Source organism: Lepidothrix coronata, unplaced genomic scaffold, assembly GCF_001604755.1.
Source record: "Lepidothrix coronata isolate B3197 unplaced genomic scaffold, Lepidothrix_coronata-1.0 Scaffold44, whole genome shotgun sequence".
In the NCBI taxonomy this organism is placed as follows: domain Eukaryota; kingdom Metazoa; phylum Chordata; class Aves; order Passeriformes; family Pipridae; genus Lepidothrix; species Lepidothrix coronata.
In genome coordinates this window covers 782630-809075 of record NW_016690224.1, presented here as the reverse complement: position 1 = coordinate 809075, position 26446 = coordinate 782630, and the positions used below count along the sequence as shown (strand labels likewise).

At 51.8% G+C, this 26446-nt stretch overlaps 2 protein-coding genes across 4 annotated transcripts; both read right to left on the bottom strand.

Moving 5' to 3' along the window:
• Positions 1-568: 568 nt before the first annotated feature.
• On the bottom strand, positions 569-21225 carry WDR66 (WD repeat domain 66). Of its 3 annotated transcripts, none has more exons than XM_017814417.1 (22): positions 21155-21225; positions 20478-20692; positions 19005-19382; positions 18721-18861; positions 18330-18439; positions 17729-17837; positions 17211-17291; positions 16724-16801; positions 16163-16207; positions 15637-15854; positions 14904-15077; positions 12617-12864; positions 12368-12516; positions 11455-11628; positions 11000-11184; positions 10301-10493; positions 9978-10141; positions 7192-7282; positions 6840-6983; positions 4039-4267; positions 2808-2909; positions 569-1964 (listed from the first exon to the last, which is right to left on the bottom strand). In XM_017814417.1, the coding sequence occupies exons 3-22, from the start codon at positions 19290-19292 to the stop codon at positions 1837-1839; spliced, it is 3051 nt and encodes a 1016-aa protein (XP_017669906.1). In that variant the 5' UTR covers positions 19293-19382; positions 20478-20692; positions 21155-21225; the 3' UTR covers positions 569-1836. The 3 variants fall into 3 exon arrangements, with proteins under 3 accessions (XP_017669906.1, XP_017669904.1, XP_017669905.1); XM_017814415.1 differs by having other exon boundaries at positions 20470-20692; positions 21155-21219; XM_017814416.1 differs by having other exon boundaries at positions 571-1964; positions 10379-10493; positions 20470-20692; positions 21155-21219.
• Positions 21226-22274: 1049 nt separating this feature from the next.
• Positions 22275-26050, bottom strand: PSMD9 (proteasome 26S subunit, non-ATPase 9). Its single transcript, XM_017814418.1, has 6 exons — positions 25899-26050; positions 25688-25790; positions 24662-24855; positions 24102-24203; positions 23506-23594; positions 22275-23200 (listed from the first exon to the last, which is right to left on the bottom strand). Exons 1-6 carry the CDS (start codon positions 26010-26012, stop codon positions 23173-23175), a joined length of 630 nt encoding a protein of 209 aa, XP_017669907.1. The 5' UTR covers positions 26013-26050; the 3' UTR covers positions 22275-23172.
• Between the last annotated feature and the right edge of the window lie 396 nt (positions 26051-26446).

Below are 26446 nucleotides of genomic sequence, written 5' to 3'. Positions count from 1 at the left end.
GGCGGGGAGGGCGGTCGGGGGTGTGAGGGACCGATCGCGGGCTGCCCTCGGGGCTGAGGGGACGCCGCGGCCACAAAGGGCCGTCCCCAGCGGGGACCGGCGGAGGAGGTGCCCCGGCGGAAAGGAGCCCGCGCGGGCGGGAGTCCGGAGGCGGCCGCCGGCCCCGCGCGCGCGGCGCTTCCAGAGCTCCCGTTGCTGGTTTTTAACTCCACGCTGTTCCCGTGGAGCGCAAGGCAACGCTCCTTCCCCGCCTCCACCGTGCTCAGGCCGTAACTTATCTCAGAATTTAAAAGTTCGTCCAATTTCAGGTCACCTCAACACATCAGGGGTGGTTGGATACTGGGACGGGCTGCCCAGGGAGGTGGTGGAATCACCGTCCCTGGAGGTGTTTAATCCAAGACTCGACGTGGTACTCGATGATGTGGTCTGGTTGACAAGGTGACGATCGGTCACAGGTTGGACTCGACGATCTCAGAGGTTTTTTCCAACCTGATGGATTCTGTGATAAACCAGTGCAGTCTAACAGCATCCTGGGCGAAACTAAAGTTTATTGCAAAGCAGAACTGGAGGGGCTTTTAGAAAGCTCAAAGCACTTTACATAGAAATAATACCTATTTTTGTGCAGGGCAGCCCCGGGGCTCAGTGTGTGACAGACACACATCCCGCCCTTGTGCCAGTTGCTGTGGCAGACCCCGAGGGCAGGGATGGGCGATGTGCTCTGTTAGCAAAATATCCCTCCTTAAATGGGATAAATAAATCATAATAATAACATAAACCTATAAGAAGCACATTTTGATTTTTTTCCCGCAGTTGTCATAGCATTTCTCAGCTGCCTTAAATAATTCCAATAATTTTTGTGGAATTAGACTGCTTTTAAGCAGTGGAGGATCATCTCCAACACAGATCCATGGAAGTACATGAACATAAAGGGTAAAGGGGCAGAGTTACATGTGAGGTGATGCTCTGCAGGATGTTTGTCACAGACCTGTGTTCTCTGGTCCTGTTACTGCTGGACTCCCTCATTAACTTCCCCCTAGTGCACACCTTGCTGCTCTTGCTAATTGTACAATCACAGATGTTCTCAGTACACAACAGCGATCTCTGTTTAAAAAACATTGCCTCTGAAAGGAACGCTTCTTAAGGGCCTACATTATTATTCAAATTGATGCCGAGGATGATGTAAAGAAGGAAGCCGTGTTCAACAGCACTTCACTGATCTTTCTACAGCAACTTGTATCAGCCTCATTATGCTGTTTATACACACACAGTGCGATGCCGTCCCATTGGTATTACACTACTAATTGGAATTACTACTTTCAGAAAGAAAAAGTCAGTTTTAAAGGCCAAAAGGGAAACCTGATTTTAATGTACATCACAGCGTTCCTTTCTTTACCGGGGTCTGTTGGATTTATAATTACAAATCCATTCTAACCCGTCCAAGCATTTATCAATGTATTTAATCAATACAGTACTTTTACATCGCTCTTCTGCTGTCAGGTTTCACAAATGAATACTGTCTTAACATAATGAAAATAGACTGCATCTGGCATAAACCCACCTGAAATAAATTCTAGGAAGGCTCCAGCCAAGGCTGGGGTGGCCACCTGCTTCATTCTACAGCCACCCCAGCGTTTCCCTACATAAGTGGGAAATTACAGGTTTGTGGCATGTGCTAAACTGAGGGTTTATTCTAGAGTTTGACTGAAATGCAACTATGTGACCTTTACTTTGTAATAAACAAAAAACACAAATTTTGCAGATATTTGAGGAGAGGAGTCTGGAAAGAAGGAACGAACAGAAAACCTTGTGGCAGCTGTGATTCCGAGTCTTTGTAGATCAGAGGTTCGCCTCTTTCCTTCTGTTCTTTTTTTCTGGTGCAGCAATACGTAAGCCAAGAATGTCAGCAGCAAATATCTCTGCTGTGATTTCTTCTGGAATTTCTTCTTCAATCAAAGCTGCTGCACCTGGAGAGCAGTAACAACACCACAAGACACACAGTAGTGATATAAAAATGGCTTTCCAGGTCAATAAAATTTGAAAGTGAAGTAACCATAAAAAAGTGATGGTTTACTTGCTTAACATTTTATGTATTTATATCAGGAACCTGTCGAATCTGCAAGTCTCACCTTGCAGCAAGTCCCTGCCTGAGAGGGGTCATGGGACAACTTTTACACTCCAGCAATTTAATGTGATTTTAGGACCTTAAGGAATCCAGGGATTTCGAAGTTGCTTTGCAGCACCAGGCAGTTCCCTTTGGGAGCTGCACCTTTGCTCTGTGCTGCCCATTCCAATGACCCTAAACAGATGCTATTCCAAACTGGTGGGGACTGGGACACAAATCATACGAAAATGCGGTTCCAACTACAATGGGCAATTAAATACAGCCACTTGGCTGAAATCGATGCTGTAATTTGCTGTTCCAGACTGGTGTGGACTGGGACATAAATTGCAGACAAATGCAGTCGTTACCAACAGCTCTGTTACAATGGGCACTGCTGCCTGGGTGAAACCAGCTCTGGGATTTCCCTGTGTGTTTCTAATTTCAGTTCCAGCCAGCAGATAAACAGCAATGTAATCTTGTCAGGCCCCAGTTATAGTTCATTGTCCATTTATTTTTAGATACACCCGTGTGATTGCTGCGTGGATGAAGGACAATCTGTAGCTCTGTGACTATTTTTGCAATCCTGTCTGAGCAGTTTTGACAGCTCTCTTGGCCTAACAGGGTAAATGGGTTTGAAATTTAAATTGTTCCATTTGGGAATTGAAGCAATCCTGCTTCTGTGCTGTGTGGAATGCTAATCCTGTACCTGAGGGATCGTAGATGTCTGGTTCAGATCCTCGTCTCCCAGGTCGCCTGCCCAGCAGGGTGGTCAGACACTGGGCCAGCTCACCCTCGGTCATCTGCTCTCCTGCACACAACAGAGCAAGGCCAGCCCATGGGTTATGGGGTCGAGAGCACAAAAACTAGAAAGGAATTTGAACAGAACAGTGCACAAACAGAACAGGACAGTTCAAAAGGAGATTCGGCCTCTCTGTTCCATTTTGGGGAAAAATGTTAATCAAAGGGAGAAATTCTGATGCAGACAGCTCTTTAGGCTATATTGCACTTTAGGCTATATTGCACTTTAGGCTATATTGCTTGAGCTTCTATTCCCACTGGAGAATTCCTGGCAGAGACCACAGTCTGTGTAGCCATTTTCACATAGAGGAGGAAAAGAAAGGTGGAGGAGTCTTGATTTAGTATCTTGGAATAATGTGGACATGGCACTTGTTCCCAGTTAGCAGTTGGCTCATGCCCTGAAGCATGAGGTTATAGATCTGTTATGAAACTGTTCTATCTCATGTATCTATTTATGGATGTTCACACCATCCATATAAATAACTAACCTTTCTCACACTGGTTGAAGCCTTGGTTTCCAAGGATCTTTGTGTCAAGGAGTCTTACCAGGTGATGTACTGAGTCAACCAGCATTTCCCTTTACCTGTTTTAATGCTCAGCTGCACTTTTACACCAGAGTAAGACAATAAAAGTTTGTTATTTACCACTCTATGGCACTGGCCACAGTTATATTCATACACACATTTACAATGTTCTTCCTGATTCAGCTCAACTAAACCATCACATCTTTTCAGTCTTTCACATGGATTCAGTTCAGGACTGACTAATTTCATCCCTCTTTTCTTGTGCCCTTTTTATCAGTTTTATACTACCTTGCCAAAGCCTGCTTGACTGTAACAGAGAACAGTGATTCAGATAAGGGCATACTGGAAGAAGGATACATTTTACCAAGATCCATACTCATCATTTGACAGCCAAGATACTTCAGGCCAGCAGAGATTTCCAGAGCAGTAAAAGAAGAGCAGCTGAGACAATAGATGTGATTATTCAATTTAAAATCTTAAAACAAGCGGCTCCCCACGCCTGCCCTGGTTACCAAACTATAGTTCCAGATTAATTTTTTGCTGCAGTGAATAAGTTCTGAAATTGCAGGCAGAACTAGCAAGCATAAAACTAATATTAGAAGCGAAATAACTCACCTCTGCACTGAAGCAGAGACAGTAAGTCTCCTCTGTCAATAACTTTGTCTCCCTTCTCGTTATCATAACCAAGAACCTGAAACGCTCGTTGTAGGCTTTTCATCGACAAGCCAAGTGCAGGTCGATGATTTATATAAAGTTTGATAAAATCCTCCAAATTGATTTCTGTCACTTGTTCTCCGCCATCCATGTACTTGCTGAATTTTACCTCATTTATCATTTCTTCAATCTAAAGATCAAGACAAGACAGATTGTTACACATTTTTTGCAGAGCATCGGGCCAGTTTCCGATCTGGTGAATGCCGACGTACCATAACCGTGCACATACTGGTACCACAGTGGGTATCCCAGTGGGAAGCTGCACTCGGCAGCTGAGGATGGGCACGGCCAACAGTTACACACTTGCTGACATGATGACATAAGGTAAAGATGGGGGTAGCACGCACGTTGTCATTCTGGATTTCCTCTCTCATGACGGGCACTCGGTGACTCTGCAGCTGTTACCGGTACCTTTGCCACAGCTGCGTCTCCACTCTGGGGACAGCGGGCAGGCAAACCACAAACTGGTAAACACACCATCCCTGCTGCAGGAGCACGTGCATGAGAGTCCCCACATAACCAGGCTGCACACCCTGGCTGGCACGAACAATCTTCCCCCCCTCTGACACGTATCTGGTGAGGTTCTGCCACCGCACAAGCCAAATCCAAACATGCTCAGTGCGGCTGACAGCCTGCACTCTCCTCTCGGACAAACAGCAAGCACTGGCCATGCTGGGTGGTTTTACTGAAGTCTGGTGCTGTGAGTCAGCCCCACTGGCAGCTGTGCAGATGTGTGTCCAAAAGGCAGCATCTGCTCCATGCCCTCATTGTACTCGCAGCCCCTTCAGAGGTACAGGGGCAGCAGAGAAACGCCGGGAGAATTCCCAGTGCCAACACGTACCAAGCCTGCTGCTCCCCGGGAAGAGAGGCTGATGCAAGATCTCCCCAGGGAGGACTTTGCATTCAGCCTTGGGCCTTTGTCCTTGTGTCACAAGTTTTTCCACTGAATGAAGCCTGGGGAAGAGGGAAATCTCAGCCTCATATTTTTCTTGTAGCGAATGTCACGCCAAGCAAGAACAGTCATTTTCACTCAGCTCTGGCTGAGCTGGGATTAGGTTTTATATCAATCCCACTGAACTACAAAAGAAAAACACCAATTCCCAAAAGCTTTGCTAGTCAGTCCAAGCTGCCTTTTCTCCCTCCCGCTTTTCCTATATTAAAACACTCCAGAGAGACGAACTTTCTGGATTTTATTACTGTCCTGCCAGCCTCGAGGAGCAGATTGTAGGTTGCCTGGTTTCACAACAGCTTAGCACCTCTGTTTCCATGCCTGAAACACTGTTTATATTTTAATTTGGGGTGGGAGGTGGGGAGGGGTTATCAATTATTCTTTCAGAGACATGTCCCAGGGGACTATATTCTCCTTGTCCCCAAGAGGCAAAAATGTAATAACCCAAGGAAAAGCTCTAACACAGTATGAGGGGATAATGCCACAGCTTGACACCAGGGCAAAGCAGCCCTGGCTCAGACAAACATTTGCTGGTTGTGGGGGCTCCAAAGCACGTCTGTTAGATGGTGGCTGTGACAAAGGTCCTGCCTCCCATCTGCTGGCTCTCCTGGCAGAGCATCCCTGGGCAGATGGGGTGGCACTGACTCACAGCACCGTCTCAGCAGCCCGTGGGTTCATGTGCCATGGCAGAGATGAACAACCTCCCCTGCGGGCAGACAAAGGGAGCTCAGTGATGCACCACTTCCCTGGGGAGAACCCCTCTGCAGTGACAGGGCTATGGCTGGTGCAAAGAGGCCATTATTTAAATCTCCTTGCATCAGATTCAGTAATTTTTTTTGTATGTGCTTTAATTATCCTTTTGTCAGGTTACACATTACAAATGAGGAACAGCCCCTTATTAAATCAGTTGTGTCTGTCTGCTGTTAAATGTGAAGCTAAAAAGCTCCTGAGAAATGTTTGATAGGAAGCTCTGCTGTTGCAACCTTAAAGGCAACCTCAGAGAGAGCTTCTGCAGGAACTTTACATTCCATCGGAGTAAATGCCACTGTCTCCATCTAAAATCATTCTTTCATCAGTCCCAAGCAGAACAAGAAAGAGAGGCTCTGTCAACATCCAAATGATGTTGACATTTATTTGTTATTTACCACTCTATGGCACTGGCCACAGTTATATTCATTCACATGACTGCATTGAGCTAGACATTCTCACCCACACTGGTAGCACATATAGGACATTCTGGTTGAGTCTCCATCCAACCTGGAGGGACTCAACCACATCCTACCAACCACATGCTGCTCAGCCACTAGTACAAGTCACAGAGGGACCAAAGCACTTTACCCACGGACATTGGGAGGTTGGAGGTTGCTGCCCTTGGGAGCCAAAGGAAGATTCATTCCCCTACTCTCACCTTCTGAAGAAACCCACCTCTGAAGTGGTGGCAGAGCCCCCAACCTCCAGAAGACCCTGAGGTTGTCCTGTTCAACGCTTCTGAACCATCAGGCTCCAGGTTTGCTCAGCCCCGGTGGTTTCCCAACTTGCTAGCAAGGAATCATTACTTTTTGAGGAATTTGCTGCCGGATTCCGACCACTACTGTATTGATGCAGACCAGTTAAATACATTGAAAGCCAACAAATATACCCTGGAGCAATCCAACATGGCAATGGTCAGAATATGGCCCTCGGGACACTTGGTAAATGCAATCAGTCTTGCTCTTTTTTCTTTTAATAACAACAATAAAAACAACTGACCAACCTCTTCCTCTGATGGATAAAATCCTATTGATCTCATTACAGAAGGAATTTCCTCCAAGGGAATGTGCGTTGACACCTGTCTGTTCTCCAGTGTATTCGTACCTTGGCTGCATATCTGTGCATAGTAAAAATAGTCTTCCAGTTCCTGCCAGGGATTCAAAAGAATACTGTGAAGATCAGTTAACAACAGGCGTGGAAGATAAGGCTCCTTTTAGGTTTTACTAACAGGCATATCAATGGGATTGTTGTTGAAGGTGATCTGGACAAAAAATAAGGGAATGGCTGGCCTGTATAAATGAATCTTAAACTCCAACCAGATGTGGCCAGACGGTGTTCACAGTGAGCATAATTACCCTGAAGAATTCGCCTTCTCTGCCACCATCCAGGAGGTTGTAGAATGGGATCATGTCCTCCCCACCCAGGAAAGCAGCAGCATCCAAGGCACTGGCAAAAGTAGAGAAAAGAAGGTACAGGAAGGGTTCATGTGAGCAGAGGTTTCACAGTTCCCTTTCTAGTCATTGTTCACATACACTTTCAATAAATAAAATCCCTGGACCTCAGAATTCAGGAAAAAAAAGCACTGCCTTGAACCATGTGCTATTTTATCATCAGCTGCACTTCTACAGCATATTTCATACACAGGTTTTACATACAATAGCACAGTGTGGGAATTAATTATTACTGAATGGTCCTCTTGTTTAGTGGAATGAGTACGGGGCTGGGAGCCAGGAGCTTTTCCATGGACTTGAACTTGGTGTCTGGCATTTAGCTTTTCTGCTTCCTTATAGAGACATTGAGGGAGATGAATTAGCTAGATCAGCATTTTGAACATGCAGAGAAGGCCGGGGCTTGGTGTTTGCAATAAACCACACAAACCCAAGCTCCCTGTTCCTTGATCTAACACATTTTTCCCCAATAACTCAGTGCAATCCATTACTCCACTTCCTGAGCTGTGGTGGGTGACGGTGTCGCAGGTGCAGTCAGCATTAGACTGAAAGCGCCTCAGTAGCCACCTCTTTGTTTCAATTTCATAGGCAGTTGGAGCCAAAAGAATCCATTTGGCTTGTGCAGATGTAAAGAGAAACCAAGCCTGGAAGTGCAATCATGGCATAGCATTGCCACATAATATACCCCACGCCTGGCAGCAGGGCTGCAGCTCTCACACACCTCGGCAGTGCTGCTTCCACTGGGGTTTTTTTGCAAGCTTCATGCTTTTTTCATAATTAAGTTATCTGGGTATTAAACACAGTGGAGATGCACAAGATGCCAGAAGCAGCAATAAAATGATAATTAGCTCATCAAGAACTTCGCTCAAAAAACAAATTACATAGAAATTCAATGTTGCCTGGACCCTGGCCAACCATTATAAAGAAGGATCATTTATATTCTATTGCCTTTCTTAAAATGTCGCTTATCCTGACCCCCGACTGCTTAAGCCACACAAAGTGGAAAAGAAAATAAATAAACCCATTGCTTTCCCAACCAGGTTTCCTTTGTTCTGGCACATGAAGGTGAGCTGGCTCAGCACCCTTTGGGCTTTCCTCAGAGCGAGTGGTACCTGTAAGAAGTGTTTTATGCAGGACCAGCACATGTCCTAAGCACAAAGCCTTTGTCCTAGGAAGGTGAGGGTTTCACAGGTGCACACCAAAAGGCAAACACAGGAGAGAGAGCTAAAAGCCAGCTCCCATGGGGTTGATTTGCCAGAAACCAGGAGACGTGCTCTGTGTTAGGAGGATGATGTGCAGGATTTAAAAGAAACAAACCAGCACAGACTGACAGAGATCATGCCACACTGTCCCAGCTCTGCCATGGACTAGGCTCCCTTTCCAGTCCCTGAATTCATTCCATGCTGGCCTGGAGCTTTCCTGTCATTCACAGCTCCTTTCTATGTCAGGTGTATCTCCTGGGCACCTGCAGCCACGCCTGCAAAGGGGAACCCTCTGCCCTGCACAGGTGCTACAACAAGCAGCTTTCGTCCTGGACAGGCAAAGAAACCAAAATATATATCCTGCCTTTGCTGCCACGTGGGAGCACACGTCTGGCACTGCTGCTGAGGGAGCTGGCAGAGGAAAACTTGCAGAGAACGGGGGGAGAAGCCTGGCAGGGTTCATCGGGGATGTTCTGGGCCAGAGCCTGGAGATCCTTGTTTTTTAGAGCTGCCTTCACTCTTCCAGCCACCCCATTTACTGCAGCTCATTTATTCATGTAAGCAAAGCTTTATAGGATTAAGGTGGCTTGTCTAAATCCAGTCTTCAAATGCAGGGGGGATTTCCCAGCAAATGCCTATCCCATTTGGAGAGCAGACACTTTTGTATGAGCAGTCACCCCGTGCACTCCTCCTGCAGCCAGTACTGCTGCTCTGGTCCTGGCCTAACCCTGACAATCTCCCATCACACTGGCCAGGCCCTCACAAGGACCACAGAATCCTCTGCCCAACTTCTTACCATTTGGGCACCATTTCCCAGATTGGAATATTTTATATGTGTTATGTCCATCCCCTGCGAGGTTTGCTGGCTTAATTCCCACTATGACTATGCAGATGCATCACATGGAGGGGAACAAAACCCTCCAAAAATGTGTCCCTCCTGTTTTAGCTGACACTCCACACAGCTGCTTGGGGCCCAACAGGTCATTACAATGTAGGCTGACCCCACTGCCATGCCCCCATCCCCAGTGTCACATGTGCCCACCATGCTGAACTCTTACTAAGCTATTAATGACCCCAGTGTCATGCCAGGTGTCTGGGAGCTGGTAGCCCACAGGACTGAGCAGAGATGCTGCCAGCCTTCACTCCTGCTCCCCTCAGCGAGTCGTGGGTCTCCTGCTTCCACGAGTGCTGGGACCTGTCCTCCACCTCATGATCCCCCTTGCCAGATGCAGTTTGTTGGCCTGGTCGTGGGCACATGCTGTGGAAGGAGAGAGAAGCTGCAGGACTTTATCACCTGCCTCCAGAGGACCCATGTTCAAGAGAGCCCTGCAAAGAAACTCTCCATGACCAACCACTCTGCCTGCTTTAACTCCTCTGGACACAGACACCTGGCACAAAAACAGGACAAAAGCCCCATTTTCAGTGTAAATGCTGGAAAGCATTTGCTTCAACTGTGGAAAGTGACTCCTTTCTCCTTCCTGCCATACTCACCTGAGGTTGACCTTCCATTTCATAACAGTGCAGTCGCTCCCCCCCGCTGTAAAGATGTAACGCCCGTCATAGGAGCTGGCAAGGTCAGAGGCACCATCTGGGTGGCAAATGAAGGCTGAGGACTTGTGGGGGTTGCCATCAACAGGTAAAATCTGCAAGCCCACCTGTAAAGAGAGAGAGTGAGTCTGGGAGGGCTGGGGGTCCCACAGAAGGCCTGGGGGTCCCACAGAAGGCCTGGGGCACTGCACACTGGGGCAGTGCTGACTCTTCCTCCCAGGAGCTCGCTCAGCTCTCAGGCAGGACCAGCCTATACATGGTTTTACCTCCAGTGAAATTCCTGAAGGACTACCAGCTCTGCAAATGGTGGCTCTTGTACAGCTGGGGCAGGTGGGGCTCCATACCTTGTCCTTTGTAATGTACACCAGGTAGTACTGCTTGGGGTCCGCAGTGCTTGTTGCTGGGAGGATTTGTATCTTCTCCAATGGGGAGCCATAGGTTGGTCCCAGAAGGGTCTTTCTAAAGGCAAACAACATATTTATCCATTCTAGAGCTCACAAAGCATTTTCCCTCTCTAAACGGCTGCTGTGTGGAAGGATGGGTAGATATGGGAGGTGTGGGGGTGCAAAGTCTTTGTACTACTGGCTGAGAGAACAGGACAGGACAGGGTCCCTGGCTAGAAGGGACCACACTTGGGCTCAGAAATTAATTTAGTGCTCAAGGATTATTAGTGCTTTGCTTATCTGGACTCCTGTCTCTTTATCTGATGTTGAACGGCTGTGTCTCAAATCCAATATGCTGAGCAGACCAAGACCCACCTGAAGCCACAGCCTTACTAGATAACATGGTAGTGAACAGCAGAGTGGACACAACTGACCTAGGGGTCCCTAGAGTCATCCCAAGATCTGCATCACGGATGTACAAACACATTCTCATGGGTGGGAGTAGGGTGTTCATTAGACCAAGGAGAACACAGGGTCAGGATGGGGCTCCCGGGCAGCTGTAGGCCTGAACCAATCCTCTACCTGCACATTTTGGTTGTTGCGTTGAGGAGCTTCATTTTGTAGCAGTTGTTGGCAGTGAGGATAAAGGACTCGGTGCTGAGCTGTGGGTACCAGGCCAAGCACAGGGGCACCGCACTCTGTTCCACCCGGTCCCTGTGTGTGACCACCAGGTGGTCCTTGATGCTGCTGCTCAGGTCATATTCAACCTGGAGGGAAGACAAGGAAACAACTCCCCTGTGGTCTGCCAGCACCCTGGACCTTGTGGATTAACCGGATTTAGCATCTCTTGGAGAAGCCTGCAGTAGCAGAGCCTCAGCCCTGAGATCAGGCTGAGAAACAACCTCCAGCAATCGAGCTGGTAGGGAGAGGGCTGGGAGCCACAGAATCACACACGGAGTCTCCCTTGATGTCCTTGTCCAGCTCTGCCACTTTAACCACAAATCTTTACTGCCCATTAGACTTTCACATCCACCCACCAGCTGCCGGTCCTCCCCGAGGCTCAGGAGCCTGGGCTTGTTGCTGCCTGACTGGACTCCAAAGAGGATGCTCCGGATGGGTTTGTAGTGGGAGTCCAGCCCTGCCAGGTGTTCCCAGCATCTGCGCCCGTTTTGCAGGACTTTCTTGTAAACGATCACTGAGTATTTCTCATCCTGCAATGACAGCACAAAGGTCAACGAGCCACAATACCCACACTCATCCCCTGCTTCCTCTCTGGGCTTAGCTTGGCCCTTTCAGTTTTGAAGTCCCATGAGGAGGTTTAGAGTCACAGCCAGGATAAAACACTGGGCCAGACAGATTTGGGCAGTTGCTCCCAAAAGCAGCAACACAGCAGCACCACAGCAGTCCTCAGCCTGGCCAGAGCATCCGAGCCATCTCCTGCTGCACTCACACAGAGGGGCAGTAAATTGAGTTCTGTGACTCCCCACAAATCACAAGGAAGATGCTTCCCACTGCTGTGTCCTGGCATATGTGCAGGAAAGGGGAATCTTTTCTTTGAACAGATCATCACCAGTTGCTACAATCTCTGTGCTAAATTGCCTCAACACTGCCTTGACACTGAGACATGGGATGGAGGGAGCAGCCCCCCTCACAGATCACCAACCAGGAGGAAATCCCTGCTCCAGCCCTTCCTACAGATGGACACAGAGCTAAGACTTGTCACTAAAGTTAGCGATGGGACGCTGCCAGCAGCGGCTCTGCGGAGCAGCTGGGACTGGTGACGCTTTTACAGAGTGACTCTTTGAGCCAGGAAAAGCGTTTCAGAGTCACGAAGCCCCGGGGGAGGAACAGCCCTCCGTGCCTTGCAGGACGGTCGGCAATTCCCAGTCCCTCCCAAAGCTGCAGGACGAGCAGCGCATGTAAATCACCGAGCGGAAAAAACAAGCTTACAGCAGTTGCGAGGTACTCGGAATTGTGAGAGAAGCTGATGTGAGTCACGGGACCCCGCGAGAACCGGAGTTCCTTGCAGCTGGACTGAAGGGAAATCGCATCGAGGATGTGAACGCTTCCATCAGTAAAACCAGCGGCCAGAAAATAACCTGGAAAACATGCCAGAAAACTCTCACGGCTCCACCGCTCCTCCCGGGAAGCCCAGTGCCCGGGAGGAGGTCACACAGGGAGGTCACGAGGCCAGGATACCTTCAGGGTCATAGGCTAAGCACTGGATGCCAGCCTCGGGGAATATCCTGCTAGCCAGGTACTTGGTGTGCTGGTAGTCCCACAGCTTCAGCAGCCCACAGGGACTCCCCACGACCACCAGTGTCTGCTGCGGGTGACAGGCGATGGCACTCACAGCTTTCTTCGCCTCTTCCAGGACTTTTTCAAAGTTTGCGCTGTCTGTTGCAACATGGAACACAGTTGCATCAGAGGTTGAAAGGATAAAGTTCCTGTTTAGCGTGAGAGAAACAGAATTTGATGAATCAGACTCGCTGGCTCATGTCCCTCCAAGCTATATTACACATCAGTCTCTTTTTGCAACTTAGTTGGACGATCTCTTATGTTTTGTGATATGCAACATGCAAACCCTCCTTGACCTGGAGGGTAGGTGGCACTTTGTATTCACGACCTGGGAAATCGTCACAGGAAGATACTGGAGCCAGGTCCATTTTCTACTTGGCTGGGCAAGCCAGAAGATGAATGACATCTGGGGAGCTTTTGCTGTTTGCAAGTTGCTGGTGTGTGAGACAGACAAATGAGCAATTCAAGATACTCTGAATAGTCTTTTCACGTGTCTCCACGCCACCATTGTCAGTGGCTCCACATTGACCACCCTGCCACGGACAAGGTCAGAGGACAGTTTCAGTCCCACAGCACAGACAGGATGGTTCCTGTCTGCTCACCCAACACAGCAGAGAGGGTCTCACTGTGGCACTGGGCATGTGTGAAGCAGAAATCTGAATAATTATGCACAAATATGTATAGTCTCAGTCTGGCTGAGGTCTGAGGGTCTGGACCCAGTTAAAGGGATAAGAGAGGCCCACACAGAAATCCCAGACTGGTTTGGGTACAAAGGCACCTTAAAGTTCATCTCATTCCAGCCCCCCTGGCACGGGCAGGGACACCTTCCACTAGACCATATCAAGCCTATATCCAACCTAACTCTGCCCTCTGTCAATATTAAGCCATTCCCCCCTTGACCTGTCACTCCACATCCTTGTCCAAAGTCCCTCTCCAGCTCTCTTGGAGCCCTTGAGGTACTGGAAAGTGCTATAAGGTCTCCTTGGAGTCTTCTCCAGGCTGAATACTGGAGTTGCATAGACAGAGGTGTGGCTGCACGAGTGGGGAAAAGCAGCCTCTTTGCCAGCTGGCCTGTGACAGCCATCACTTCATGCACATCTGGCCCAGGCACTGATGGACTCTGTGCCTCTTTTGTGCCTTAGCTGGGCTCTCCAGCCATTCCTGATCCCACCAGCCTGCTGAGACAAACAGGCTCAAGGTTTCCCCTTTGATTTTCTGCCTTTTGTGCTGCCCAGAGCAGCTGCAAGCGGCAGGAGCTGCAGCAGCAACCCAGGAGGAGGGATGAGACAACAGAGACCAGAGACAGGGAAACCAAACCGTTCCCCAGGGCACTGCTCCAGGCTGGAGAGGAATCTGTCCCACATGGCTCTTTGGAAAACACGTGCGGCTGAGAAAAGACGTTGCCAGGAGAGCCTGAACGGGAGTGACAGACATATGGTTTGCAGGCTGGATGGAGCCACACAACAGCTTCATCTGGCCTGCAGACTCCCTATAAATCCTCAGGCACAGCTACATCACACAGAGGGACAGAGAGGGGCTGGTGACCAGGCTGGGGCTGTCCCAAGCTCCTGTGTTGTTGAGGTGGTGCAACCCAACGCTGGTGCCACTGCCCCAGTCAGCTTGGCAAGCCATGATAAAATCCAACTGGATATAGCCATCCATGGGAGGGGTTTAAGGGGGGGATTAAGGGGCCCAGAGAGAGCTGGAGGCTCGGCATTAGCACTGCCTGGTGTGCCGGGGATGTGACAGAGAAGCTGATCATCACCCTGCCTGCACTGATGCCGTGTCTGTGCCAAGGCATCACATCAAGTTCAGAATTTAGGATGTGCTGGAGCCCCTCTGGAGTTTACATCTGCTAGGAGATGCCTGTGGTCTGCAGGCAGAGAGGGATGCCCAGGAGAGACCCCATGCTTCTCTCTGGTGGGCAGGTGGGACAAACACTCCAAATGGAAAAGAGGAATAAAGAGGCATGTTCCTTTCCATCCTGCCTCCCTGTCCATGTCCTGCCCAAAATCCTGGGCACAGGGTTGAAACCTGCTCCAGACCGGGCAGAAGCCCACAGGGCAGCTTTCACTGACCACCTTCCAAGCTGTTACAAACCACCTCCCCAGGTTCCACTGACACCTCCCCGGCTTTCAGCTGCAGGGCAAACACGGGAGAGGACCTGGGTTTGTAAAGAGGCACTCACCTGGCGAGGAAGGGCCGGCTTCTGGCTGGGAAGGCATCAGGAGGATCACGAAGGGTTGTGGAGAAGGAGAGGGACCGAATGGGACCCACTTTGCTGTGGCTGTAGAGGCTGAGCAGCATTAGCTCCCCATCGTAGAATTTAATGTGCCCTTTCACATCACCTGTTACTATACAGCTGCAAGGAAGGGAAAGTTTTTAACCAACACACTGATTGACAACTCCCAAATATTTCTTGCATAGCACCCTTAGGCAGAAGGAAATCTCTTCCCCATTTCTCGGCACAAGGACACGAGCAGAGCCCTGCACTGACGTGCGGGGGAAAGCCCAGGGCTGTGCAGAAACCAGCGGCTCTGCTGCGACCCTGTGGTGTCCCTGCCCTGTCCCCAAGGCTGTGACCCTGCCCTGTCCCTGCCCTTCCCCAGGGCTGTCGCGGCGTTTGGTGGCTGTCTGCTCCCTCTGCCGGTGACAGCCAGGAGGCTGAGCCAGTGTCTGAGCCACCCCAGCAGAGCTGGCATCACATCACCGGGATGTTCAACTTTATTTTTCCCCCCAGCCAAATCCACCCCTGGAAAATTACACACAAACCAGCAGCACTTTCCTCCAGAGTTTTCCTGGTCCTCTCACGCTGCCAAGAGACTTAGAACTCCAACACTTGGCTGTAGTTCTCTGCTGCTGCTGTGGCTGAGATACACAGGGACTGTACCTACAGCTACTGAAAATGGCCTCCCCCTTACCTCTCCAACACCTGGAGCACGGTGAGTCTCTCCTTCTGCACAGACACTATTTTGGTGGGGGTCATTCCGAGAGGCCTGGCCTGCTGCTCCTTGGGGTCAGTTCGGGGATCAACTGCATCCCACACCACCACCTTCCCGGCCGAGGTGCCCGTCAGAGCTTGGGAGTTGTTAAAATGGAAAACTGACTGGCTGAAGCGTCCCACCACACTCCTGAAGGTCTGCAGGGAGAGCAGCGAGGCCATGTGTTCATCCTGAGTGCTGGCTCTGCCTTCCCAAGCAGGGATGTTTCTGCTTGGTTCTCACGTGACATTCCCTCCCTGTCCCACGGCAGGACCACCAGAGGCAAGAGCCCCAGGAGAAGACGCAGTGGGGCATCCTGACCTCAGCTCAGGCAACCCTGGCTTATCCCTTCAAAGAGACTGAGGGGGACACGGCCACTGCTTTTGGTTAGAGAGATAGGAAGGGGCAGTGCTGCTGCCAGGAGGAAAGCCAAGAGGGGGACATGCTGTGGTCCCCCTGTGCTCACCTTGTTGCTCAGGAACGGTGTTCCATACTGCAAACCAGCATCACCCTGGGGAAAGCAGAGAAAACATCCAGGACAAGGATTTGGGAGCTGTGCTCTGCAGTGCCAGCATGTCCCCTCTCCATCATCTGGGCACTGGCACCACACCGTGGTGACCAAAGCAGGGCTCCTGAGGCAGAAAGGCTCTCCAAGACCTTCCAGAGAGCACAAAAACACCCTTTCCCTCTACCTGCTCCCAAAAGCTGCTGAATGGCATAAGGCACATTAAGGCCCACAGGAAAGCAGGAGTGGGAGAGGAGGAGAGCATCCTTGCCACAGCTTGGACTGACCCAGTGTGGGAATAGAGGGAGGGCTACACTCTGCCAAGACCACCCTGGAGTCTAGAGAGGGCAGGGAGTGGGGAGGGTGAGGTGGGTGAGGGCAGGGGCAGTTCTGCAAAGCAAAGTGTGACCCCAGCCATGGGCAGACACGTGACCCCACAGCCTGTGCTGCCTCTCCAGCATATTCCCCTCCTGCCATCTCCTTTCTGGCACCAGAAACATAACTGTCCATGTCCCTACTTACCCACAGGTAAAATATCACCTGGGTTTTGCTGTTGCTGACAAACTCATGGGGATCTTGAGGGTTAAAAATTACATAATTCTGAAATTGAAAGGTGAGAATTGCATCAGCACCAAGCTGAGTGATGCTTTCTGCTTATTCTTCCATGCAAAACATCTGCTTTTATCCAAAACCCACTTCTCCACTGCACTGAACTGAAAACAGAGGGCAGATTCCCTGTGCTCCCTACTCTGGGAGCGGGGACACCCCCCTTGAGGTCCCCTCTGCACCCCGTGTCTGTCAGGCATCAGAGGAGCAGGGATGACCCCCTGGGATGCTCCAACACATTGGGTTACCCCAGGGATGGGGTGTGATCCTCCCTCCCATCTCCAGCCAGTATCTAGCAGCAGCCCCATACTGGATGGGAGCAGGGGGATGGGGCTGCCCAGTTCTGACCAGTTCTGCCCAGTCCAGTCCAGCCTCTCTGCCCCCCTCAGCTGTGGTCACTCACCTGATACCCAAACTCAGGCCTCAGCTCTGTGCTGCACAGGGGTTTCTCAGTGGGCAAAGTCCACCTCCAAACACAAACTCTCTGAGAGAGAAGGGAAGAAAAGCCCAAATAACACATGTGGCTTTCTGGGAGCTTGGGAGAGCCAGGTGAACCCCATTCCCCCCCTGCTGCAGGGGATGGTGGGGCATAAGGGACTGGAGCAGGGTAAAACCCAGCATGGCCTGGAAGCAGAGAGATTAATTTCAGGAAATAATGCTGGAAATTGCTTCAATGAAAGTGATGAAGTCAGAGGCTTTTATCCCAAATTAAGATGCATTTTCTCAACTCTGCAGCATTGACTTTAATGAAATCCAGGTCTGTCTTCTAATGGCTCAGCAAAATCAAGCCATCACTCTGCAAAACCACTCCCCTTCTCTTCTGCTCTCCCCATCCGAATTCCCCCCTCCCCTGTGCTGCACTGGGAAAAACTTCCAGGGCTCTATCCTGGAAAGCCGTGGAAGAGGAGGTATTCTCTTTACCTGCACTGTGCCAGCACTAATGGTCACCAGATACTTTGCATCCCGGGAAATGGCGATAGCACAGACCCCGTCCTCCGGGTGGCTCTCGAAGATGGTGCGCACCGGTACCCTACGGAGCAAACACCTCGTGGGGGCTCAGGCAGCACAGGGGTTCAAGGCAATCACTTGGCAAAATCTGTGGCACAGCCCACCCTGGTCTGCGTGGAGGAAGGGATGTAGGAAGGGAGGGAAGGAGAGAGGGAGGGAGGGAGGCTACAAGCACCAGTGCTGCTGTGGGAGCAGCCAGCACCGTGGCTGGTCCTCAGTGTCCCCTTCATCCCTTCCTCCCAAGTAAATGGTGCTGGGAAACAACTCACCAGGGATTTTTAAAGAAAATACTACAGCTTGGAGATGTGATATACTTACTCTGGGGGAGTTCTGCCCCATCTCATTGTCCTGTGGGTGTGGGTGATACGAGGACAATGAAGTTTGGTTTTGGCTCCTTTGCTGCTTTAGTCCATCCCTGTGTTCTCCCATTTCACCCTCACCTGAGGCTGGAGTCAGTCTTAAGTGATTTACTAGACATAGGGGGTTTCCAAAGAGGAGGTTCCTGGGAGCTTACCCAGAGAAGGAGTCCCACACAATGATCAGAGCATCTGGCCCTCGGTCAGCAGTCGCAACCCAGCGCTTGTCCTCACTCACACACAGACAAGAAATGACATTTGCATGGCCCTGGGAAAGGGAAGCAGCAAATAGCCTTGGAGGCTCCAGACCCGGGGCTGTTTAAAGCATCCATCAAGCTGCTCTGCTCATGAGATCACTGCTGCAACCCCACACAAAGTGCCTTCCACCACCACGTGTTGGGAACTGCGACAAGTGCACAAGCAAACCAACGCACCCCCTTGCACGGGCAAAGTTGTAGGCGATCCCTAAGCACTGGGAGAAGAGACAGAGGGAAGGAGTCTGGGAAAAGGGGAGGAGGAGGAAGGAGACACATGGGTTGTGTGCCAAACCTGCAGGTGGTACTGCCTGTTCCCCAGGACATCGTGGATGACCACTGTGTGGGAGGAGACGTACAGGAGCACCCGGTCCTCCCCGTCCATCAGGCCGTGCACAGCCAGGCTGCTGTTGTAGCCAAACACCCAGGACAGGTTCTACAGGGAAGAGGGAGATCCTGGCTCTTAGCAGACAGGACAAAAAAGCCACACAAGGTCTGTGGGGTGATAGAAGAGAGCGAGGTGGGAGCACCGGGTGCCATGTGGACCATCACAGTGGCACTGTACCCGTTGGTACTCACAAGAGAGTGAGGGCTGCTCTCCTTGTCTTTCTGGAATAACATCCCTGGCTTGGCTCCCCACACCAAGCTGGAAGAGCCATCATGTTGGTCGTCCTTACTGCTCCTCTGCTGTGTGTCCTGCTTCCTGCAGCCTGAGTGAGGGCTGGAAATGGCCCCCTTGGGCTCAGAGAATACTGGGGGTGGTTTAGGGGGCCCAGCACCCTTCAGGCATGATGTCCTAGCAATGTCTTCCCCCAGGGCATCCTGGCTCCCAGCCCAGGTGCTGGGCAGGGTGTCTAGGATCCCCATCCCTGAAGGAGTTGATGGGGGACACAATGGTTCATCTGCTCCAGCATCCTCTGGTGGTCCTTCCTTCTCCTTGGCAGCAGCAAGGGGATCCTTGGAAAGGGAGAGAGATTTTGGTGGGTGCTGCCTCCTGGGCTGATCTGGGTGGGGACTGCCCTGCAGGTAGTGAGAATGAACCCCAGCACGTCTCAGATCCAACCTACATCACTCTCAGGGTAGGCTCCAATACAAAGATACTCCTTTGCTCCTGTCCAAATTGCCTATGGATTTGTACCGGGGGAAAAAAATTCCATGGAAAGTTTCCCAACAGCTGCTGCTTCTCCTTCTGCACATCTAACCTTGGCCTCTTTGCACCTCCTCAGCATCCTGCACCTCACATCAGAACCTCCTCAGCTCCTATCACCAGGGCTAAGATGCCCAGGTTTTCCTCCAAAACTAACCTGTAGGTCCTGTGAACTCTGTCCTTTCTGATGTCCATGCCCTGACTATCCCCCAGCAATGGTTATTCATTGCTGCAACAGGGCACACGGTCATGGGTTGGAGAGGGAGCAATGGCAAACTGAGGTTAAAATCAGGGCAATCAGGTCCTGGAGCTGGGGCTGAGCTGACTGTGAAGGGCTCTGCAGCAATCCCAGCCCTGCTGCCTGGCCAGCAGACAGAAAGGGAGGCTAAAAATCCCACCACCACCTTCCTCAGCCCCTCACCAGCCTGTCAGTAAATGTATTAACCAGCCCTGGGGACAAAGCTGGCAGCAGCCCCAGTCAGGGGTTCCCCAGTTTAACCACTGACCACTTAATCTTGTTCTTGGGATCCACACCAGCTTTTGTCTCTCCCTGCTGGACTGCTGGATTTCCCATAGCAATCTCTCCTGCAAGGTCTAAGCCCCTCTTGGACAGTTCCTGGTTCGAGGGAGGTGAGATAACATTTCATTCAGCACAGGGAGGAGCTGGGTTCCTTCCCGCTCAGGTGGCTCCAGGTAGCTCAAGTGTCAGCAAATATTGACGCTGGACTGAGACTACACAGAGATGCTGTCTCTGCCTAGACCCCACACCCCCTCCCCTGGGATGTCTTGGGGTAAAACACACCTGGGAGACACTATCCTGGATCCAGAGGCTCTGTTTCCATCAGATTTTGCCCCAGATCTTGTCTCGGGCAGGACTTGCCACGGGACCACCCTCACCTGCTCACCCATCTCCTGAGCCGTCTGTCTGTCCTGGGACGACATCTTGAGCTCGCTGCTTATTCCTGGTCTTCCCTCAGTGGGCTCCTCTGGTGTAACTTCACACGAACCATCCACCTGCACCTGCACTCTCCTTCCAGGGAGCTGGGATGTGGAGATACTCTGGAATACTCTCTCCCACACACACTTCCCCAGGGTCTGGCTGCACCACAGCCACCTGGAACTGGGCACAGCAGGAGGAAAGGGCACCTGTGAAGACGGGAAACAGGTCCCAGAGCCCCTTTTCAGCTCCAGTAACACTCCCCCTGAGCACAAGCAAGCCCAGCACAGCCCCAGTTATTCCAGCTGAGCTCAGGCTCCCTCCCCACCCACCCCCCGCGCCGGGCGGGGACCCCTTGGATGGGTTTTATCCCAGTCCCCATAAGCAGCCGGGCAGCTCCTGGGCGGCAGCTGCTTCATCTCCGGCTTCACGGGTCTGGATTCGAGCCAACACCAAAACCTTGTGCGCGGAAAACTTTCACGGGAGCGGGAAGGGGCCTTGGGAAAACCCTCCCCCGGCCCCGGCGGGCAGGACGGGAGCTCGGGAACAGCCGCTCGGGGACCCCGCGGGTGTCACCGGGGTCACACAGAGCCGTTCCCAAGCCCCCTCCAGGCCTGGAGACTCCCCTGGGACCCCCTCGCTCACCGACACACCGATCCCCGCGTCCCTTTGGCTCCGAGCGCCGTTCCCAGGCAACGGCCGCACCGGCAGCACCGGCTGCGCCAGCGGCTGCTCCGGGAGACAACTGGGGAGAGAGGCTGGAAGGGGAGACAAGGGGGGACCCTCCTCACCCCCACCGGCTGCAGGGAGAGGCGGCACTGACCCGCCGCCCAAGGCAGGGACCTGGAGGGGGGATACATTGGGCCCTTCGCCCTGCCCGAGCCTAAATCCCGCTCGTGGCTGTGACAAAGCCCCTCTTGGCATCGCCGGAGCCCTTTGGGACCAAACCCTCGCCCTGAGGGATCTTCAGCCAATAACCCCCCAGGGAGTTGTAGGCAGCTGTGCTCCCGTGGCTCCCCTGAGCAGGAAAAGTGGAGTCAAAGCAAGAAAAATCATCCCCCGTCCTCTGCCAGGTCCTCCCACCATCCGCAGCTCTCTGCCGGGATGGCACTTGCACAGGGGACCCTGATCCCAGGGATCCCTCCACGCTCTGGCCTCACCCCTGCAGATAATCAGCTCCAAGTGCTCCCAGCTGTTGACCCAGCCTTGCTGTTGAGCTCAAATAATAACAATTTCTAAACTTAATATGTTTCTCCTTCTGCACAGCAAGAGCCTGGCACCCTGCTGGGAGCAGAAAGGACTTTTGTTATCAGCTCCCACTATCTCCCCGACCTGGAGAGACTGCTCCAACCCCTCCTCTGTGGCACAATCAAGGAGTTCTGCAGCTTCAGGAGCAGGATTTGGTCCCTACCAAAGCTGATTTTGGTCCTTACCCCTCCCTGGGTGGGGGGAGAGTGGGATGCACCACCATAACTCCCCATCTCTTGCCACGTGCAAGGAGGCAGCGTGTTCAATGCCTCAGGCTTGTTCAGACATGCTGTTTTTGTTCTCACCTCTAATAGTCCACTTTTTCAGTCTGTTAATCATTACAAAATTGCTCCTTACCAGTGATATGTTACTTATGCCAAAACTTGTTTATGAAGCACTATTGCAGGGCGTGCAGCTTACCTGGGCTCTGCAAGGTCAGGAGTCATTACTCTGTGTCTGTGCAGGTTTGCATTTAACCCACTCAACTCTGCCCCAAATAATAACTTCTACGAGAATGGAGAGAGGCAACACTCAGCTTTATTGTTTTGGGAGAGTATTTTGAAGTTCAACTGGAAACAAGCTTAAAGCAAACCAGTCATCCCCGAAATCCCCTCAAACCTGTTGTGGGTTAGGAATGGTATTCCCCAATTTAGTGTTCCCACTGAAAACACCCCAGCACCACTCCCTCACTCCTTCCCTCCCCATGGATGGAGAGGAGAATGGGAGGCACAAAAAGGTAACCCCTGTCCTGGCTGGAACCAGGACAACACTCTAAAGCCAACTCCCACAAATAAATACAAAAAAATTTAAAAAAGAGAGAGAAGCCAGATTAGGAGCACTTTTATCATAACAACATGAACTACTAAAAGTAAACAAAAGTAGAATTATAACCCCTATTCCTTATCTCACTGACTGAAAATAACTGAGCATTCCAAAAATCCTTTCAGCATGTTCAGTGACTTTAAAAATCGTGGTAATGTGGGGAAGATAAAGTATCAACCTTGCGTATTTCTTACCTGTCATCTACTATGAGAGGCATCAAAAAGTGCTTCAGAAGTTTTTAGCAGGTATTACAAGATATTCAGTGAGGAATTTTAGAGGGGGAAAAAGGGAATGTTCCATTATCACCAAATAAGAGCATTTCAAGCTCTTCAGAGCCTATATCAAGAGAGGTTTGGGTCTCTCTAGGGCCTTATTCTAAAGTGCTACAACATAGAAGAGGTGAGAATCCACATCTTGCAACTCTACACTGACAACCAGTGCAATTCTGAATTGCAGGCAGGCCCTGCTCTGCCAGAACCCCTTCAGGCTCTGGGACCAGAGGTCACAGCAACAACATGTGGGGAAGTTCTCAAACCAGATCAGAGTCCAGAAAGCAGGCACAAGCTTCAGCTTTATTGTTTTCTAAGTGATGGTCATCTTTGCAGGGGAATGATATTGCAGCTGAAAAAGAAAAGAATAGAAGGAAACATGAAAATCTCAGTTCTCCAACAAGAGATCCAACATGGGACGAATCAGACCCTCCACAACCCTCCTCCATTGGTTTCCTCTACCAGACAAACCAGCCCCTGAGACCTTCCTCTCATGGAACTTGACTCCCTGTGTTCCTGTGCAAAACCTCCAGCTCCCAGTCTGTCACAGGGCGCAGTGACACACTGAGGGCAGAGCCCAGAGCTGGCCCTGCTCAGGAAATGTGTTCTGAGTTGCTGAAAGCCTCATCCCCTCTAGGAAGTGAAACATCAGCTCACCCCAGGAGGCCCTTCCCAGCCCAGCGCTTCGGAGTCAACCCCACGTGCACCCTCCTGCCACCACGGATCACAGTCACACTCAGGGGTCTCTGAAAGGGAGGAAAAAAATAAAAATTAAAAGAAATATTTCAATTTTCCATCAGCAAGTCAGCTCTCTTCTTCCTTCTTTTCCTGAAGCACCAGAACATTAAGCCCAGGGAGCTGTTCTGCAGCAGCACCCATTCCTATTCCTGTGGCTGTAAGTGGAAGAAGAGAGTGTTTTGTGTGGAGACATCTCCAGGAAATTTCTCACTTCCACTATAAAGCACTTAAGGCTGTGGCAGATTCTTTGGCCAGTCCACAAGGGTGGCACAGCAATGCTGGCTGCTGCTGCAGGGACAACACAATGCCCACAGCCAAGAGCACACATCTCTCAGCTCTCCCATCCATCAGCAATTAGCTCAATGCTGTGAGAGAACAAGGCTACAACAGCACAGACTGAATCTTGACACTCTTTCTGACAGAGAAATGATAACTCCAGAGATCCAAGTTCCATAGAAAAAGCTGTGGCTAACAGAGGCAGGCAGAGAATGCAGTCACGGCAGAAATGAGCTCACCCCCTCGCTGTGCTGCACCACTGTGGCAACGTTCTGCAGGTTCTGGAAGTTGTTTGCGTTGACAGAACCAAACTCCACAATCTCGTCATCAACCTGAAGTCCCTGGACAGAGAAAGAGAGATGAGCATCTGCATTCTCCAAAGACAGGTAATAACACAGGGAGTGACACAGGAGCATCAGCTGCACCCAGCACAGAGTGGTGTTATGACCCTTCTTACACTCAGGCAGCTGAACTACATCACACCCTCTCCATGTCCATAGGAGGAGGGAAGTACTCATTCCTCTGTCCTATTTTATGGGAAAAAAATACCAAGGCTAGAATGGTCAGTGAGGTGTGGGATGAGCTATGTGGTGCTAAGATACAGCTGAGACAGCACCCACCTCGTTCCTGTACAACTGCTCTATGCACAGGACACCTCAATGTGACCAAACAAAGGGGGGACACCCTAATCAACCCTACAGCTTATTCCCACTTACTAACAAGAGACAGACCAAGCCATCAGCTATGTTTTCTCTCTGGCTCCAGACAAAGCCTTCCCCAGGAGCTGTCCCCAACCTACCGAGACACTGGCAGGGGATCCCGGGGTCACAGCGTTCACTCTGGCAAAGGGCTGTGGCAGGCTCTGGTTCTGGCTCATGGCCTCTGCCAAGGCCTCTGCCTCATCCCTGGCTTGCTTCTCCTTCTCCCGGGCGTGCAGCTGGTGCAGAGCCTCCTCCACCTGCTTCATCAAGGCTTTGTGATCGTTCTGCAGACCTGTGGGTGACACCGTGAGCACAAGGGGAGCACGAGCAGGTTCCACCCAAGGCCTCTCAGTCCCTCTGCAGAACCATGTTCAGGGTGTCTCTGAGCTCAGCAAGAACCTCTGCTGGTCCTGGTCTATCTGCTGGGGCCTCCTGCCAGCCTGGCAGATGTTTATCAGCCAAAATCAGAGGCTGAGAAAACCACCCTACAAATTTTGGTAAACACGTGAGGGCAGCAGGGCCGGGAGTGCCACAATCCCTGAGAACACAGTGAAAGCTGAAGTTCTCTTTCCACCACGGTCACCTACTGTTACACATGGAGAGCAAAATCCCTCCCCAGAGACAGGGCACAGGGACGAAACAAACACCAGGCTGTTTCTTACCCAAAGTTTATCCTACAAACACCCCAGAAAAGCTTTGCTGTACTGCACAGATCCCAAAGGGCTCCACAACACAGGCAGAATTTTGATGCTGCTGCCGCAGCAACACGTGGACAAAAGCGTTTACTGACTCAGCCGATCCGCCAGCTCCGAGCACTGAGCAGAACCGCTGGGAAAGAGGCTCAGCGCAGGTAATTTTGAGGAATTACAAGGAACAGGCTGCAGATGGAGGGGTTTGAGAGAATTAAAAGGTGTCGCCGCCGTTCCAGGGTGTTTACCCAGCGCAGGGGCCGGCACAGAGCAGGGGCCCTCCCGGGTTCTCGCACACACCCCGGGTTCCCGCACACACCCCCGGTTCCCGCACACACCCCGGGTTCCCGCACACACCCCGGGTTCCCGCACACATCCCGAGCTCCCGGCTCATCCCAGCCCCGGGAAGGCCCCCCCGCGCCGTTCCCCGCTCACAGATGATGTTGTGCCGCGCGGTGCGCACTTGGTACAGGTCGATGTCGTTGCGGGGGAAGCCCTCGGCGTCCACCAGTGGCTCGTGCATCCCGACGCCCTTTTGCTGCGAGGGAAGAGAAGGTTGGGATGGAGTCGGGATGGGGTTGGGATGGGGCCGGGAGCGCTGCCCGGCCCCGCGCCCCCCCCGTCCCGCCGCGCCCCCGGCACCGACCCCCTCCAGCAGCTCGTAGCAGGCCTTGATCTGCGCCTCGATCTCGTCCTTCCTGCGCACCAGCTGCTGCACGTCGCTGACGGTGACGGGGCGGCCCCCGCCGGTCTCCGCCATGGCCGCGACGGGCGGGACCCGCAACGACGGCGGCCGGGACGGACCGCGGGGGCGGGGGCGGGGCGGGAGCCCCGGGGGCGGGGCCGGAGGGACCGGGGCGTGGCCAGATGGGCTGGGGCGGGGCCAGAGCGCCGGGGGCGGGGCCGGAGGGAGCGGGGAGGGCGTGGCACCGCGGCGGGGACAGCGTGGGGTGGGGACAGCGGTGTCACCGTCACTGGGTTACAGAGCGGGGGTGGTGACATGGCATGGCACAGCAGTGTCACTGCCACTTACACAGCTCTGGTGGTGACATGGGGTGGCACAGCAGTGTCACTGTCACTGGGTTGCACAGCTGTGATGGTGACATGGGGTGGCACAGCGGTGGCAATAACATGTGGTGGCACAGCAGTGTCACTGAGTAAAACAGCTCTGATGGTGGCATGTGGTGGCACAGT